The sequence below is a fragment of the Helianthus annuus genome, chromosome 5 (genome assembly GCF_002127325.2).
Source record: "Helianthus annuus cultivar XRQ/B chromosome 5, HanXRQr2.0-SUNRISE, whole genome shotgun sequence".
Lineage (NCBI taxonomy): Eukaryota > Viridiplantae > Streptophyta > Magnoliopsida > Asterales > Asteraceae > Helianthus > Helianthus annuus.
The window spans coordinates 136,638,282-136,650,955 of record NC_035437.2 but is presented as its reverse complement, the minus strand read 5'-3'; the positions used below and the strand labels follow the sequence as shown (position 1 = coordinate 136,650,955).

Here is a 12,674-nt window from a genome sequence, read left to right as displayed (position 1 = left end):
GGTGTCCATGTAGCCGGTGGGTTCCTATGGCGGATTGAGAGACATTGCCTGAAGGGCCTGGTCGATATCGGTGGGTGTGTAAGCCGTATGGTGAGCTTGGCTTGGTGCGGACCCAAGTATTCCTGCGCCGCTGGAATTGGTAGTGGATCGAGGACTAGATGTTGGGTAAGGGCAAGGGGGAGGGGCCCAATGGGTCGGATATGGAGGCTAGTTAGGCGAGTTGGGCCATGGGCCGTAGGGAGGTGGCCAATAGGAGTGAGGGTGATTGGGCCATGAATGGTAAGTGGGCTGTCCGCGACCCCATGATTGGCGTCTGCGACCCCTGCCTCTACCGCGAGAGCGACCACCACGTCCCCTGCCTCGGTCATAAGTGTGCTCGGTTGGTTGCTGAGAAGAGGACGAGCGAGAGGATGTTGTGAGGGCTGTACCGGCGATCTTGGCGGCTTGAAGGGCTTGTTCTTGTTTCCGTGACTCGATAAGGCAGAGCTTTGACCGAGCCGTGGCGAATTGTGGCAGTGGGTCCTGACCTTGAAGCACAATCCCGATACCTTCATATTGGTCCGTAAGGCCTGCGATTAATTGGAGGACAAGGGCATCATTATCCACCGGATGCCCCACGTTGGCCAACTGATCCGAAAAAACTTTTAGTTCTTGACAATAAGCAGAGACGTTGGCGAAGTTTTCAAGTCTGGTGTTTGTGAATCGGTGGCGAAGATGAAGTGCCCGTGCACTTTTGTTGTCTTGGAACAGGTTTTCGAGAGTGGTCCATGCTTGATGTGCCGTAGTACCGGGCTTAATGATGGTGTGAACAAGGTCTTGAGAGATTGTTCCATAAATCCATTGAAGGACAATGGAGTCAAGTCGCTCCCAGGCTTCTTTAGTTGTGGATGAATCAGCAGCCTTGTCTTTATCGGTTGAAGAAGAAACGGCAGGCGGAGAATGTGGTAGAAGGTGATCATAAATCTGAAACGCTTTGTAGTGAAGTTTGAAGAGTTCCATCAGGTGGACCAGTGGCCGGTTTCCATCTCAAGGGTTACCGGGATGGCGGTCTTGATATTTGAAACGGTGACGGCCGGGTGTAATTTGGTTTCCATGAGGGAGAGCGGGTGGAAGAGACAGCAGACTAATGGTGATGTAGGTAGGGAGAAGGTGGGCAGCCGAAAGCTTCAAGAAGAAGGAAGAGATCGGCGGGTTTAGGAGAGAAGAAGTTCCTGGTCTCGTGATACCATGAAACAATAGGATCCTTGATCCTTCTCCCTCTTAGGGTTTCCATTATATAGAAAGATTACAATCCCATAAATTAGGGATGATTACAAAGTATATGGAAACAATATTAATTACAAAATAACTTCTACAAATATATTATCTATTAGTGTTGTATAACAACGCTGCTTGTTTTGTGTTAATTATTATGCGCAAGGTGTTGTGTTGTTTAACAACACTGCTTATTTTGTGTTAATTATTATAACACTGGGTATATTTTTTGGGGTTGGGGGCTCTGGGGTTGGGCCGTTTGTTGGACCTACCTAAGGGTTATTCGAGCTTGGCATGTCCGATAAGGGCCTTTGGATTGGGCTCTTGCTATTTAATTAAGGGTTGGGGGTATACGGGGCCCAAATGTCTTATGGGAATGGGATCATGTTATACCAATTTTTCTGGGTAGACTTTACATTCTTAGGATGGCTAGTCGTATTGTTTCAATCCCTTGTATTGGTAGTGTATTTGTTTTTCTTCTTTTTTTTTCTTCAGGTTACATGTATGGGGTAAAGTTCTTGTACAAATAATCTTAACATACTAAACATACAAATTGAAGGAAAACTCAAAAAGACAAGGTGGCATTTTTGTAATTATCAATAACTATCAAAGTTACTCTACAAATACCTCTAAAAAAACCTAACCACTCCCACCACCCCCAAAAAAAACCTAAACCCCCCACCCCCCACCCCCACCCCCCAAAAACCTAAAAAAAAAACCTAACCCCCCACCCCCCCACCCCCAAAAACCTAAAAAAAACCTAACCCCCCCCCCACCATCCCCCCCCCCCCACCCAAGCTAAAATGCTAAAAACTAAACCCCCCAAAATACCTAAAAAAAAAACTAACCCCCCCCCCACCCCCAAAAACCTAAAAAAACCTAACCCCCCACCCCCAAAAACCTAAAAAAACCTACCCCCCCCCCACCCAAGCTAAAATGCTAAAAACTAAACCCCCAAAAAACCTAAAAAATCTAAAAAAATAAAAAAAAACACACAAATTATTTTATTTTATTTTTTAACATTTTTTATTAAAAAATCGCTACTTTTAGTAGCAGCAACAAAAAAAAAATTTTTTTTTTTTTTTTTTTGCTAACGAAATGTAGCGATTTTTAATAAAAAATGTTAAAAAAAAATTGTGTTTTTTTAGGTATTTTTTGTTGTAACTTTGATAGTTGGTGGTAATTACAAAAATGCCACCTTGTCTTTTTGGGTTTTCCTTCAATTTGTATGTTTAGTATGTTAAGATTATTTGTATTTGATCTTTTGCCTACATGTATGTGTATGTATTTTGGTGTGTGTGGTTTTTTTTTTTTTTTTTTTTTTTGTGTGTGTTTTGTCTTTGCAGGCTTGAATAAGAGGATATATTGAAATTTGATTTACTATATTTTTACCCCTTATAACTTGATTTATTATATTTGTCCCCTTATACCTTGATTTTTGAGTTTGTTATATTTTCTAAACTACCTTAAACTATGTAACTAAAATATATTGAAATATGATTTTATTTTTTGTTTATATATCCTTTTTTTATTTTTTATTTAAAACATTTAAATATATAAATTGTTTTAAAGTTCAAATTTAATTAAAATAAATTAGTTTTGGAGAAATCTGGGGAAATCTACGACGACACCGCGCAATCTGAGGAAATCCGGAAAAAAGTGATGTGAGGCTAACGTGTCACACGAGGAAGAATGGGACAACACTGTTCACCTCAACTGAATCTCGTCTACTCCATTAGCTAGTTCTTGGCCTCCCTACTGAGTATGTTACGGTAGCCTCTTTCATCAATCAAAATTCACCCACCTGGGACATGGCACGCAATATGCTATTCACCCACGAGTATGTTATGGTAGCCTCTTTTATGTTTTACTATCATCCAGAAGTCGATTCATAAAAAAAAAACCTATGAAATACTGATTAACTAATTAAAAAAATAACAAAATATTACCACAAACTAATTATATTAGGTATTATATATCGTAACAAAAACCAATTAAAAAACATTATTAAATTGCATAAGTTGGTTTTTTTCCTAAATTTTTAAGGCCCATGTATAAAACAGAGAGAAGGGGTCAAGTACTCAACTACTCATAAATACAGATCGTACACATTGTCAACAAGCCAGAGGACCGTGTCTTAGACGAAACAAATCATGTAATGGGAACATAGAAATGAAGTGAAAAAGTCATTGAAATTTGTAATGGGAAGCATATTGAAAAAGTCACACGGAAATCATGTAAGACTAGAAGGTATGGAGAGCCTCATCCTCACGGGGATGGGCCGCCACGTCACCGACACGTAGGAAACGCTTCAAGGGGATGGACCTAGGGGGGTGGGGGATGAGCCCCTTTATATATATATATGCATATATGTATAGGTGTGTGTGTGTAAGGAAAAGAAGGAGAGGCCCGGCTACCCCGGCTGTGGGTGGCCGGTTGTGCCGAGCCGGAGCTGTCGGGGGCGGTGTGGGGGACCGGCGCCGGTCCTAGCCGGGCCTCAGCCGGCCCCCATACCCACTAGTCTAATGTCCGAGAAATTTAAAGAACCTAAAATTCCACAAATGCATATTGACGTGGTCAACATGCCAGGAGCACGGATAACTCAACCTATTAGGGGACTAGGGGTGGAATCACTAGTGATAGATTCTATCACTCCCACTCTCCAATCAAATCATGACATGTTATCAACCATATTTCTATCACTAGTGATAGAAATGGACTAGGGGTGGAATCACTAGTGATGGATTCTATCACTCCCATTTTTTTTAATTTTCATTTTAAAATTAGAAAATAAAAATAAAACACTAAATTATAAATTTCATTAAACTTAAAAAAAAAATTACATAACCAAATAAAAAAAAAACAACTAAACCGATGGCATCTCCCAACCCCACTTTGCGCAAATCGCGCGCTTTTGTTCGATGACAATTGACTTGAACGGTTCGTCGAGATGGGCGTGTTTTTCACACAAGATTTTTAAATCATTTTGTCTTTCGATCGTTTTCAAGTGTTCCTTGTACGCCTGCTCCCGTTCAACTTTTAGGGTCATCATTGTTTCTTTTCTTTGTTCGGCCATCTTGTATTGGGTCATTTTCTCCTCTTCGATTCTAAAGATCGACTCCGCCACCGCCTCCTTCCCTTTGCTTGACGAATCACCACCTCGTCTGCGTCGTGGCCTTGTGGGTGTATCTTCCTCAACGGGCTCGTCAAGGGGTTCGTCTAGAGGCTCGTCGTTTAAGTTCATTTGGGGCAAGTTATCCGACGCGGAAGTCGTGTAGTTCCCCGAATCGGATGTCTTTGATCTTTTCGAACCGCCTCGCTTTTTTGGAGCCGTAGGTCCACGCGTGTCAACCAACTCAACGGGGACCCACTTCGGGTGATGTCTCGCAACTTCCCATGCCGCCACGTGTGGAAAAGTTCTCTTATGGTACGTTGTGCAATACATTTCGGTGGCTTGTTGCATGATCGTCGCCTCGCTCGCTCCACTTTGTGGGTTTCGGCTCTACAAAAAAAATAAAATATTAAAAAACTGTTTTCTATAAATAAACTGTTTTTTTTTTAAAACTGTTTTTTTAATAATCTGTTTTTTATAAACTGTTTTTTATAAAAAACTGTTTTTTTTTATAAAAAACTGTTTTTTTTAATAAACTGTTTTTATATACTGTTTTTAACAAAAAACTGTTTTTTTAATAAAAAACTGTTTTTTTTATAAAAAACTGTTTTTTTATAAACTGTTTTTAATAAACTGTTTTTTTTTAATAAACTGTTTTTTTATAAACTGTTTTTAATAAACTGTTTTTTTTATAAAAAAACTGTTTTTTTATAAACTGTTTTTAATAAACTGTTTTTTTATAAAAAACTGTTTTTTTATAAACTGTTTTTAATAAACTGTTTTTTTTAATAAACTGTTTTTAATAAAAAAACATACCTTTTGAATGAAACAAGCGTTGAACTGGCTAATTTTCCGGTTCAAATCCGTCCACTTCGACGTCATTTTGTCCATGTTTCGGACATTTGCACCGGGAAGTTTCATAAAATGATTAATAACCCGTCTCCAAAACGCATCCCTTCGTTGCTCGTTCCCGTGTTTCCTACTCTCCGAGATGTGCAAATACGCCTTCGTCAACGAGACCTCCTCCTCGCTCGTCCAAGGTTGTCGGCCGATTGGAACGATTTCTTGAACCTCAACATTTTGTTCTTCTTCCTCTTCCTCTTCCTCTTCCTCCGCTTCTTCTTCCTCTTCCTCTTCCTCGTCCTCGTCAAGACTTGGTTGTGGTTCACGTGGTCCATTCCACGCTTTGGCAAAATGATGAATGAGGGTGTTGTCTTCTAGTAGAGGGTCGAGTGTGTGGGGTTGGGTTTGATACGTTTGCGATTGAAATTGGTGAGGTTGAAACGGTGGAACGAACGGTTGGTTATGGTACGTTTGCGATTGAAAGGGTGGATATTGTTGGGTTTGAAAGGGTGGGTATTGTTGGGTTTGAAAGGGTGGGACTTGGTCGGGTTCGTCTTGCAACCTAAATCGATCGGGCTCACCAAGATTCGCTCGAACCTTGGGCCTTATTTTCTTTGTACCCGAACCGCCACCTCTTTTTTTCGATCCACCACCTCTCTTGCTTGAACCTTCCATATTTCTAAAAAAATGAGTATGAAAATACTTGAAAGTTTTTTGAATTTTTTGTGTGAGAATTGTTGAGAGGTTTTTGAGTTTGTTTAGATATATGGGGTATTTATATAAAAAGTTTAATGAATTAACCAAACGGTAAAAAAAAAAACGGTCAAAAAAACGTTCCTTTTTCAAATGTTTAACGCGTTGTGTGCAGCACGCGTTCTTTTTATCACGCGTGGAACTAGGGGCGGCGGCGGTGTGCTACATCTTCATCACGCGTGGAACTTGGCTATAACGTGCCCGCCCCGAGTCCCCTAAGAGAACTTTTCCACACGTGGCGGCATGGGAAGTTGCGAGACATCACCCGAAGTGGGTCCCCGTTGAGTTGGTTGACACGCGTGGACCTACGGCTCCAAAAAAGCGAGGCGGTTCGAAAAGATCAAAGACATCCGATTCGGGGAACTACACGACTTCCGCGTCGGATAACTTGCCCCAAATGAACTTAAACGACGAGCCCTAGACGAACCCCTTGACGAGCCCGTTGAGGAAGATACACCCACAAGGCCACGACGCAGACGAGGTGGTGATTCGTCAAGCAAAGGGAAGGAGGCGGTGGCGGAGTCGATCTTTAGAATCGAAGAGGAGAAAATGACCCAATACAAGATGGCCGAACAAAGAAAAGAAACAATGATGACCCTAAAAGTTGAACGGGAGCAGGCGTACAAGGAACACTTGAAAACGATCGAAAGACAAAATGATTTAAAAATCTTGTGTGAAAAACATGCCCATCTCGACGAACCGTTCAAGTCAATTGTCATCGAACAAAAGCGCGCGATTTGCGCAAAGTGGGGTTGGGAGATGCCATCGGTTTAGTTGTTTTTTTTATTTGGTTACGTAATTTTTTTTTAAGTTTAATGAAATTTATAATTTAGTGTTTTATTTTTATTTTCTAATTTTAAAATGAAAATTAAAAAAATGGGAGTGATAGAATCCATCACTAGTGATTCCACCCCTAGTCCATTTCTATCACTAGTGATAGAAATATGGTTGATGAAATGTCATGATTTGATTGGAGAGTGGGAGTGATAGAATCCATCACTAGTGATTCCACCCCTAGTCCCCTTATGGTACGTTGTGCAATACATTTCGGTGGCTTGTTGCATGATCGTCGCCTCGCTCGCTCCACTTTGTGGGTTTCGGCTCTACAAAAAAAATAAAATATTAAAAAACTGTTTTCTATAAATAAACTGTTTTTTTTTAAAACTGTTTTATTAATAATCTGTTTTTTATAAACTGTTTTTTATAAAAACTGTTTTTTATAAAAAACTGTTTTTTTTAATAAACTGTTTTTAACAAAAAACTGTTTTTTTAATAAAAAACTGTTTTTTTTATACAAAACTGTTTTTTTATAAACTGTTTTTAATAAACTGTTTTTTTTTAATAAACTGTTTTTTTATAAACTGTTTTTAATAAACTGTTTTTTTTATAAAAAAACTGTTTTTTTATAAACTGTTTTTAATAAACTGTTTTTTTTATAAAAAAACTGTTTTTTTATAAACTGTTTTTAATAAACTGTTTTTTTTATAAAAAACTGTTTTTTTTATAAACTGTTTTTAATAAACTGTTTTTTTTTATAAAAAACTGTTTTTTTTTATAAAAAACTGTTTTTTTTTAATAAACTGTTTTTAATAAAAAAACATACCTTTTGAATGAAACAAGCGTTGAACTGGCTAATTTTCCGGTTCAAATCCGTCCACTTCGACGTCATTTTGTCCATGTTTCGGACATTTGCACCGGGAAGTTTCATAAAATGATTAATAACCCGTCTCCAAAACGCATCCCTTCGTTGCTCGTTCCCGTGTTTCCTACTCTCCGAGATGTGCAAATACGCCTTCGTCAACGAGACCTCCTCCTCGCTCGTCCAAGGTTGTCGGCCGATTGGAACGATTTCTTGAACCTCAACATTTTGTTCTTCTTCCTCTTCCTCTTCCTCTTCCTCCGCTTCTTCTTCCTCTTCCTCTTCCTCGTCCTCGTCAAGACTTGGTTGTGGTTCACGTGGTCCATTCCACGCTTTGGCAAAATGATGAATGAGGGTGTTGTCTTCTAGTAGAGGGTCGAGTGTGTGGGGTTGGGTTTGATACGTTTGCGATTGAAATTGGTGAGGTTGAAACGGTGGAACGAACGGTTGGTTATGGTACGTTTGCGATTGAAAGGGTGGATATTGTTGGGTTTGAAAGGGTAGGTATTGTTGGGTTTGAAAGGGTGGGACTTGGTCGGGTTCGTCTTGCAACCTAAATCGATCGGGCTCACCAAGATTCGCTCGAACCTTGGGCCTTATTTTCTTCGTACCCGAACCGCCACCTCTTTTTTTCGATCCACCACCTCTCTTGCTTGAACCTTCCATATTTCTAAAAAAATGAGTATGAAAATACTTGAAAGTTTTTTGAATTTTTTGTGTGAGAATTGTTGAGAGGTTTTTGAGTTTGTTTAGATATATGGGGTATTTATATAAAAAGTTTAATGAATTAACCAAACGGTCAAAAAAAAAAACGGTCAAAAAAACGTTCCTTTTTCAAATGTTTAACGCGTTGTGTGCAGCACGCGTTCTTTTTATCACGCGTGGAACTAGGGGCGGCGGCGGTGTGCTACATCTTCATCACGCGTGGAACTTGGCTATAACGTGCCCGCCCCGAGTCCCCTTATGGAACTTGGTCAGTATATATATCGAAGCCATCATGAAACCAGTCACTAAATACTAGCAACAAAACATGATGAGTCCACTTGTTCTTATCCAATATTGTGTCATCTATGTGGCGTGTTTTCTAGTAACAACACTCTCGGCGGCTCCTACTGTTGGGTTTCCGTGGTGATTGGTTAAAATTTTATTTATCAAAAACCCGGTTCAATAAATAATAGTTGATTAATTAAACGAGTTAATTAATAAAACGCAACGGAAATATAAACTAATGATCAACAAAACGAAACCCGACAGGATCCGGTTACATACAAATACGAGCACGGTAAAATATATTTAACTACCGATGAGAAAGATTATACCTCGGTTAATGACTAACCGGTCGAGACACCGAGGTTCAATGAACAAGGGCTAGTAAACGAACCAACGAGACGCGACGAAGGGGCGGCGGCAGGCAGGGGCAGCAGCGCCGGTATGTGGCGGCTGGCAGCGCCTGGTAGCGGAGGTCAGCGGTGGAGGCGGGGTGGCGACGGCAGCAGCGGGGCGGCGACGGCGGCGGCCCGCGGCTGGCTAGGTGGCCGGTTATGTGGTGGGTCTAGTTGAGAGCATTTAATCTCTTGCAACTTATGTTCATCTAACCATTTCTCAATAATGCAAGACCCAAAATATATAAAAGATATGGACATTGTGCATGTTAGCCAAGTGTCAAGACACGCAAAATTGCATGTGTTTTGATTGGCCACAAGTTAGGTGGATGACAAGTGGCGTAGGGTGAGAATACCCGTGTCACCCGGTCCATGTACCCGTCTCTCAGTTAATACCCGCTTATGATCATAAGTATAATTATGAGTTGTCTCGTATATTGTTCGTAATTACCAGTTAAACAGGTTAAGTGGATTTTTAGTTCGTTGCCCAAGGTGTAACTCTTACGGGTCAAGACCCGGTCGGCAGCGTTGACTTATCGAACCGGACATAATATCCAACAGCTCCCACTTGGACGGTCTCTGATAAGATCTCAACGCAGACAGCCAGCGGTGTTCTAGCTACACATAGTTGCCCCCAACAGGGCATGACACTTTAAAGTCATTAACCAAGGTATCTTCTCTTTAGCAACGGCTTGCTACATGAAGAAAGTAGACTTATGGAAATTCTCGTCATCTATCCTTTCTGTAAAAAGACATCAATTGAACAATGAGACACGAATCAGATTCAATCTCACATGGCGTTCAATCATTATCGTTCTCGTTCACATAATCAAAGTGGTCCAATCAAACAAACAGTAAGTTTGGGTAAGGCCTTACACTTCACCAGTTTGAATCAACGAGGGCGCCGAGATGTCTAAGTGTTAAGAGTACAGAATCCCATCTTGACTACATACAACTCCCACTGAACTTCAGAACCACTCCCAACCAATGTCTTTATGACTGGCAGTTACGCGACAGCGGTTGACACTGATCAAAGAATAGTCTTCAGTAAACGAAAGTTCTAGTATGTATCTCAGGTCAGAGGATACAAAATGAGTATACCAAAATCAAATACATCTTATGACCATGATCCATGAAGATGATTTGATGCGAGTTACATCCAACGTCATTCATAATGAGGTTTGTGAGTTTGGAAGTCAACTACTTGAGTCCAAAGTCAGAATAGTCTTAATTCAGATTCGTTCCCACGAGTCTGACCGACTACGGATAATTTAGAATACAAGATTCATGGATTAAACGTACAAAAATCAAACACATATGTAAGATTCAAGCTTTGCATTTAGCCAGTAAATCAAAGGTGAATTCAAAAGGTACAACTGTTTGAACGTTCGTACACCCAAATACTAAATCAAAACAAATGGTTATCCAATCTAAGACCGATAGCATTCCCATGCTTGTCCTAAGACATCGGTTTAGTGAACGGGTCTGCTAAGTTTTGATCTGTGTCTATTTTGCTTATTAAGATGTCACCTCGTTCCAGTATTTCCCGTATATAGTGGAACTTTCTTAGAATGTGCTTAACCCTATGATCTGGGCTCCTTGGTTTGAGCAATGATTCATGTGTTGTCACAGAACACCTAGATTGGTTTCTGAACACTTGAAACCACATCGAGGTCATTGATGAATTACTTCATCCAAGCAGATTCTTTCGCAGCATCTAATGCAACTATACATTCGGATTCGGTGGCTGAATCCGCCACCACACTCTGTTTGGAGCTTTTCCAATAGACAGCTCCTCCATTGAGACTGAATACGAATCCTAATTGTGAGCGAGAATCATCTCGGTCACTTTGGAAGTCAGCATCAGTGTAACACCTTACAGTGAGCTCCTCTTCCACTCCCCCAAACACCAAGAACATATCTTTAGTTCTTCTCAAGTACATCGGAATGTTCTTTACTGCAGTCCAATGGGCAATGCCAGGACTATGCTGAAAACGACTGGTCATGCTTAAAGCATATGAGACGTTAAGTCTAGTACATAGCATACATGATTGAACCAATCGCTGTAGCATATGGAACTGCTTCCATTTGCTTAGTTTCAATGTCCGTTGATGGAGATTGCGATTTGTTCAACACGGTTCCTTTAGTCATACGAACACCTCCTTTCTTGGAGTTTTCCATCTTGAAGCGTGTCATCATTTTGTCTATGTACGTTCTTTGACTTAGCCCTAGAACCCGCTTAGATCTATCCCTATAGACCTTCATTCCTATAATGTAAGCAGTTTCTCCAAGATCTTTCATTGCGAAACAAGATCCCAAAAGGTGTTTAACTTCGTTAAGCATAGGGATGTATTTCCAATGATCAGTATATCATCCACATACAGGATGAGGAATGATATGGTGCTCCCACTAACCTTTCTGTAAACACAAGCCTCATCTTCATTCTTGACAAAACCAAACTCTTTGATCTTCTGGTCAAAATGAAGATTCCAGCTACGAGATGCTTGCTTGAGTCCATAAATGGACTTATCGGGTTTGCACACCTTAGTTGGATATTTAGGATCGACGAAACCTTCAGGCCGAACCTTATATATATCTTCAGAGAGATGTATATTAAGAAAGGCGGTTTTGACATCCATTTGCCATATTTCGTAATCATAATACGCAACTATGGCAAGCAATATCCTGATTGATTTAATCATAGCAACGGGCGAGAAGGTCTCATTTTCAATACTTTGAGTTTGAGTGAAACATTTCGCAACTAGCCGTGCTTTATAGGTGTGTATATTTCCATGCATATCGGTTTTTTTCTTGAAAATCCATTTGCTTCCTATTGCCCGAGATTCGGGGGGTAGCTCAACCAAGTCCCATACTTGATTGCCATGCATAGATTGCATCTCGACGTTCATGGCTTCTTGCCATTTCTCAGATTTCGAATCTAAGATTGCAGATTTGTAGTTAGCAGGTTCGTTGTTAGACTCAGCTACTAATAAGACTTCGGGACCTTTTAGACGCCATAGGCATCTATCAAAATTCTTGCGAGTTCTACAACTTCTGCAATCGCTTGTGTTTTATGTCTGATTCATTGGCAACAACTACTTGTTGATCAGACAGTCCGACTACATTAGCGGTTGTTTGTGGTTCTCGAATTTCTTCTAGATCAACCACATTATTTCCAGTTTCTCGATTAAGAAGTTCTTCCTCGAGAAAGTGTCCTTTTCGTTTGATGGAAATCACATTTGCATCAGGATGGTAGAAATAATATCCGCTTCTTTTATAGTATCCTACGAAAATAACCCTTTCATCTTGAGGATTGAGCTTATCATCAGAATCACTTGTGATGTATTCATCACATCCCCATACTCTAAGGTATTCTAAATCGGGTTTACGCCCATGCCATATCTCATATGGCGGTTTTGTTTACCTTTTAGTCGGAGTCAAGTTGGCAATGTGGGTAGCGGTCATAAGAGCATGATCCAAAAGGAGTGAGGCAAGTTAGTTCTATACATCATCAATCAAACCATATCAAGTAGAGTTTGATTTCACCTTTCACTCACGCCATTAAGTTGTGTGCCAGGTGGAGAGGGTTGTGAAACTATTCCACACTCTTTCAGATGATTTAGAAATTCAAAGTTGAGGTATTCACCACCTCGATCTGATCGAAGTACTTTTATCTTTCTATCAAGCTGGT

General features: G+C 40.3%; 2 protein-coding genes across 2 annotated transcripts; both read right to left on the bottom strand.

Moving 5' to 3' along the window:
• Positions 1-207: 207 nt before the first annotated feature.
• LOC110943668 lies at positions 208-999 on the bottom strand. Its single transcript, XM_022185402.1, has one exon. The coding sequence runs from the start codon at positions 997-999 to the stop codon at positions 208-210; it is 792 nt and encodes a 263-aa protein (XP_022041094.1).
• Positions 1,000-4,114: 3,115 nt separating this feature from the next.
• LOC110941394 (histone H3.v1-like) lies at positions 4,115-7,631 on the bottom strand. The gene is made up of 4 exons (XM_022183026.2): positions 7,566-7,631; positions 7,007-7,065; positions 5,183-5,888; positions 4,115-4,756 (listed from the first exon to the last, which is right to left on the bottom strand). The coding sequence occupies exons 1-4, from the start codon at positions 7,629-7,631 to the stop codon at positions 4,121-4,123; spliced, it is 1,467 nt and encodes a 488-aa protein (XP_022038718.2). The 3' UTR covers positions 4,115-4,120.
• Between the last annotated feature and the right edge of the window lie 5,043 nt (positions 7,632-12,674).

What these genes read in the sequence shown, in the direction of transcription:
- LOC110943668 (XM_022185402.1), bottom strand. Translation starts at nt 999, where the DNA reads ATGGAACTCTTCAAACTTCACTACAAAGCGTTTCAGATTTATGATCAC.
- LOC110941394 (XM_022183026.2), bottom strand. Translation starts at nt 7,631, where the DNA reads ATGACGTCGAAGTGGACGGATTTGAACCGGAAAATTAGCCAGTTCAAC. An exon ending in ATGCAACAAGCCACCGAAAT is followed by an intron (nt 5,889 to 7,006) that starts GTATTGCACAAC and finishes TCATTTTTTTAG; the next exon opens with AAATATGGAAGGTTCAAGCA. An exon ending in ACGCTTGTTTCATTCAAAAG is followed by an intron (nt 4,757 to 5,182) that starts GTATGTTTTTTT and finishes TTTTTTTTGTAG; the next exon opens with AGCCGAAACCCACAAAGTGG.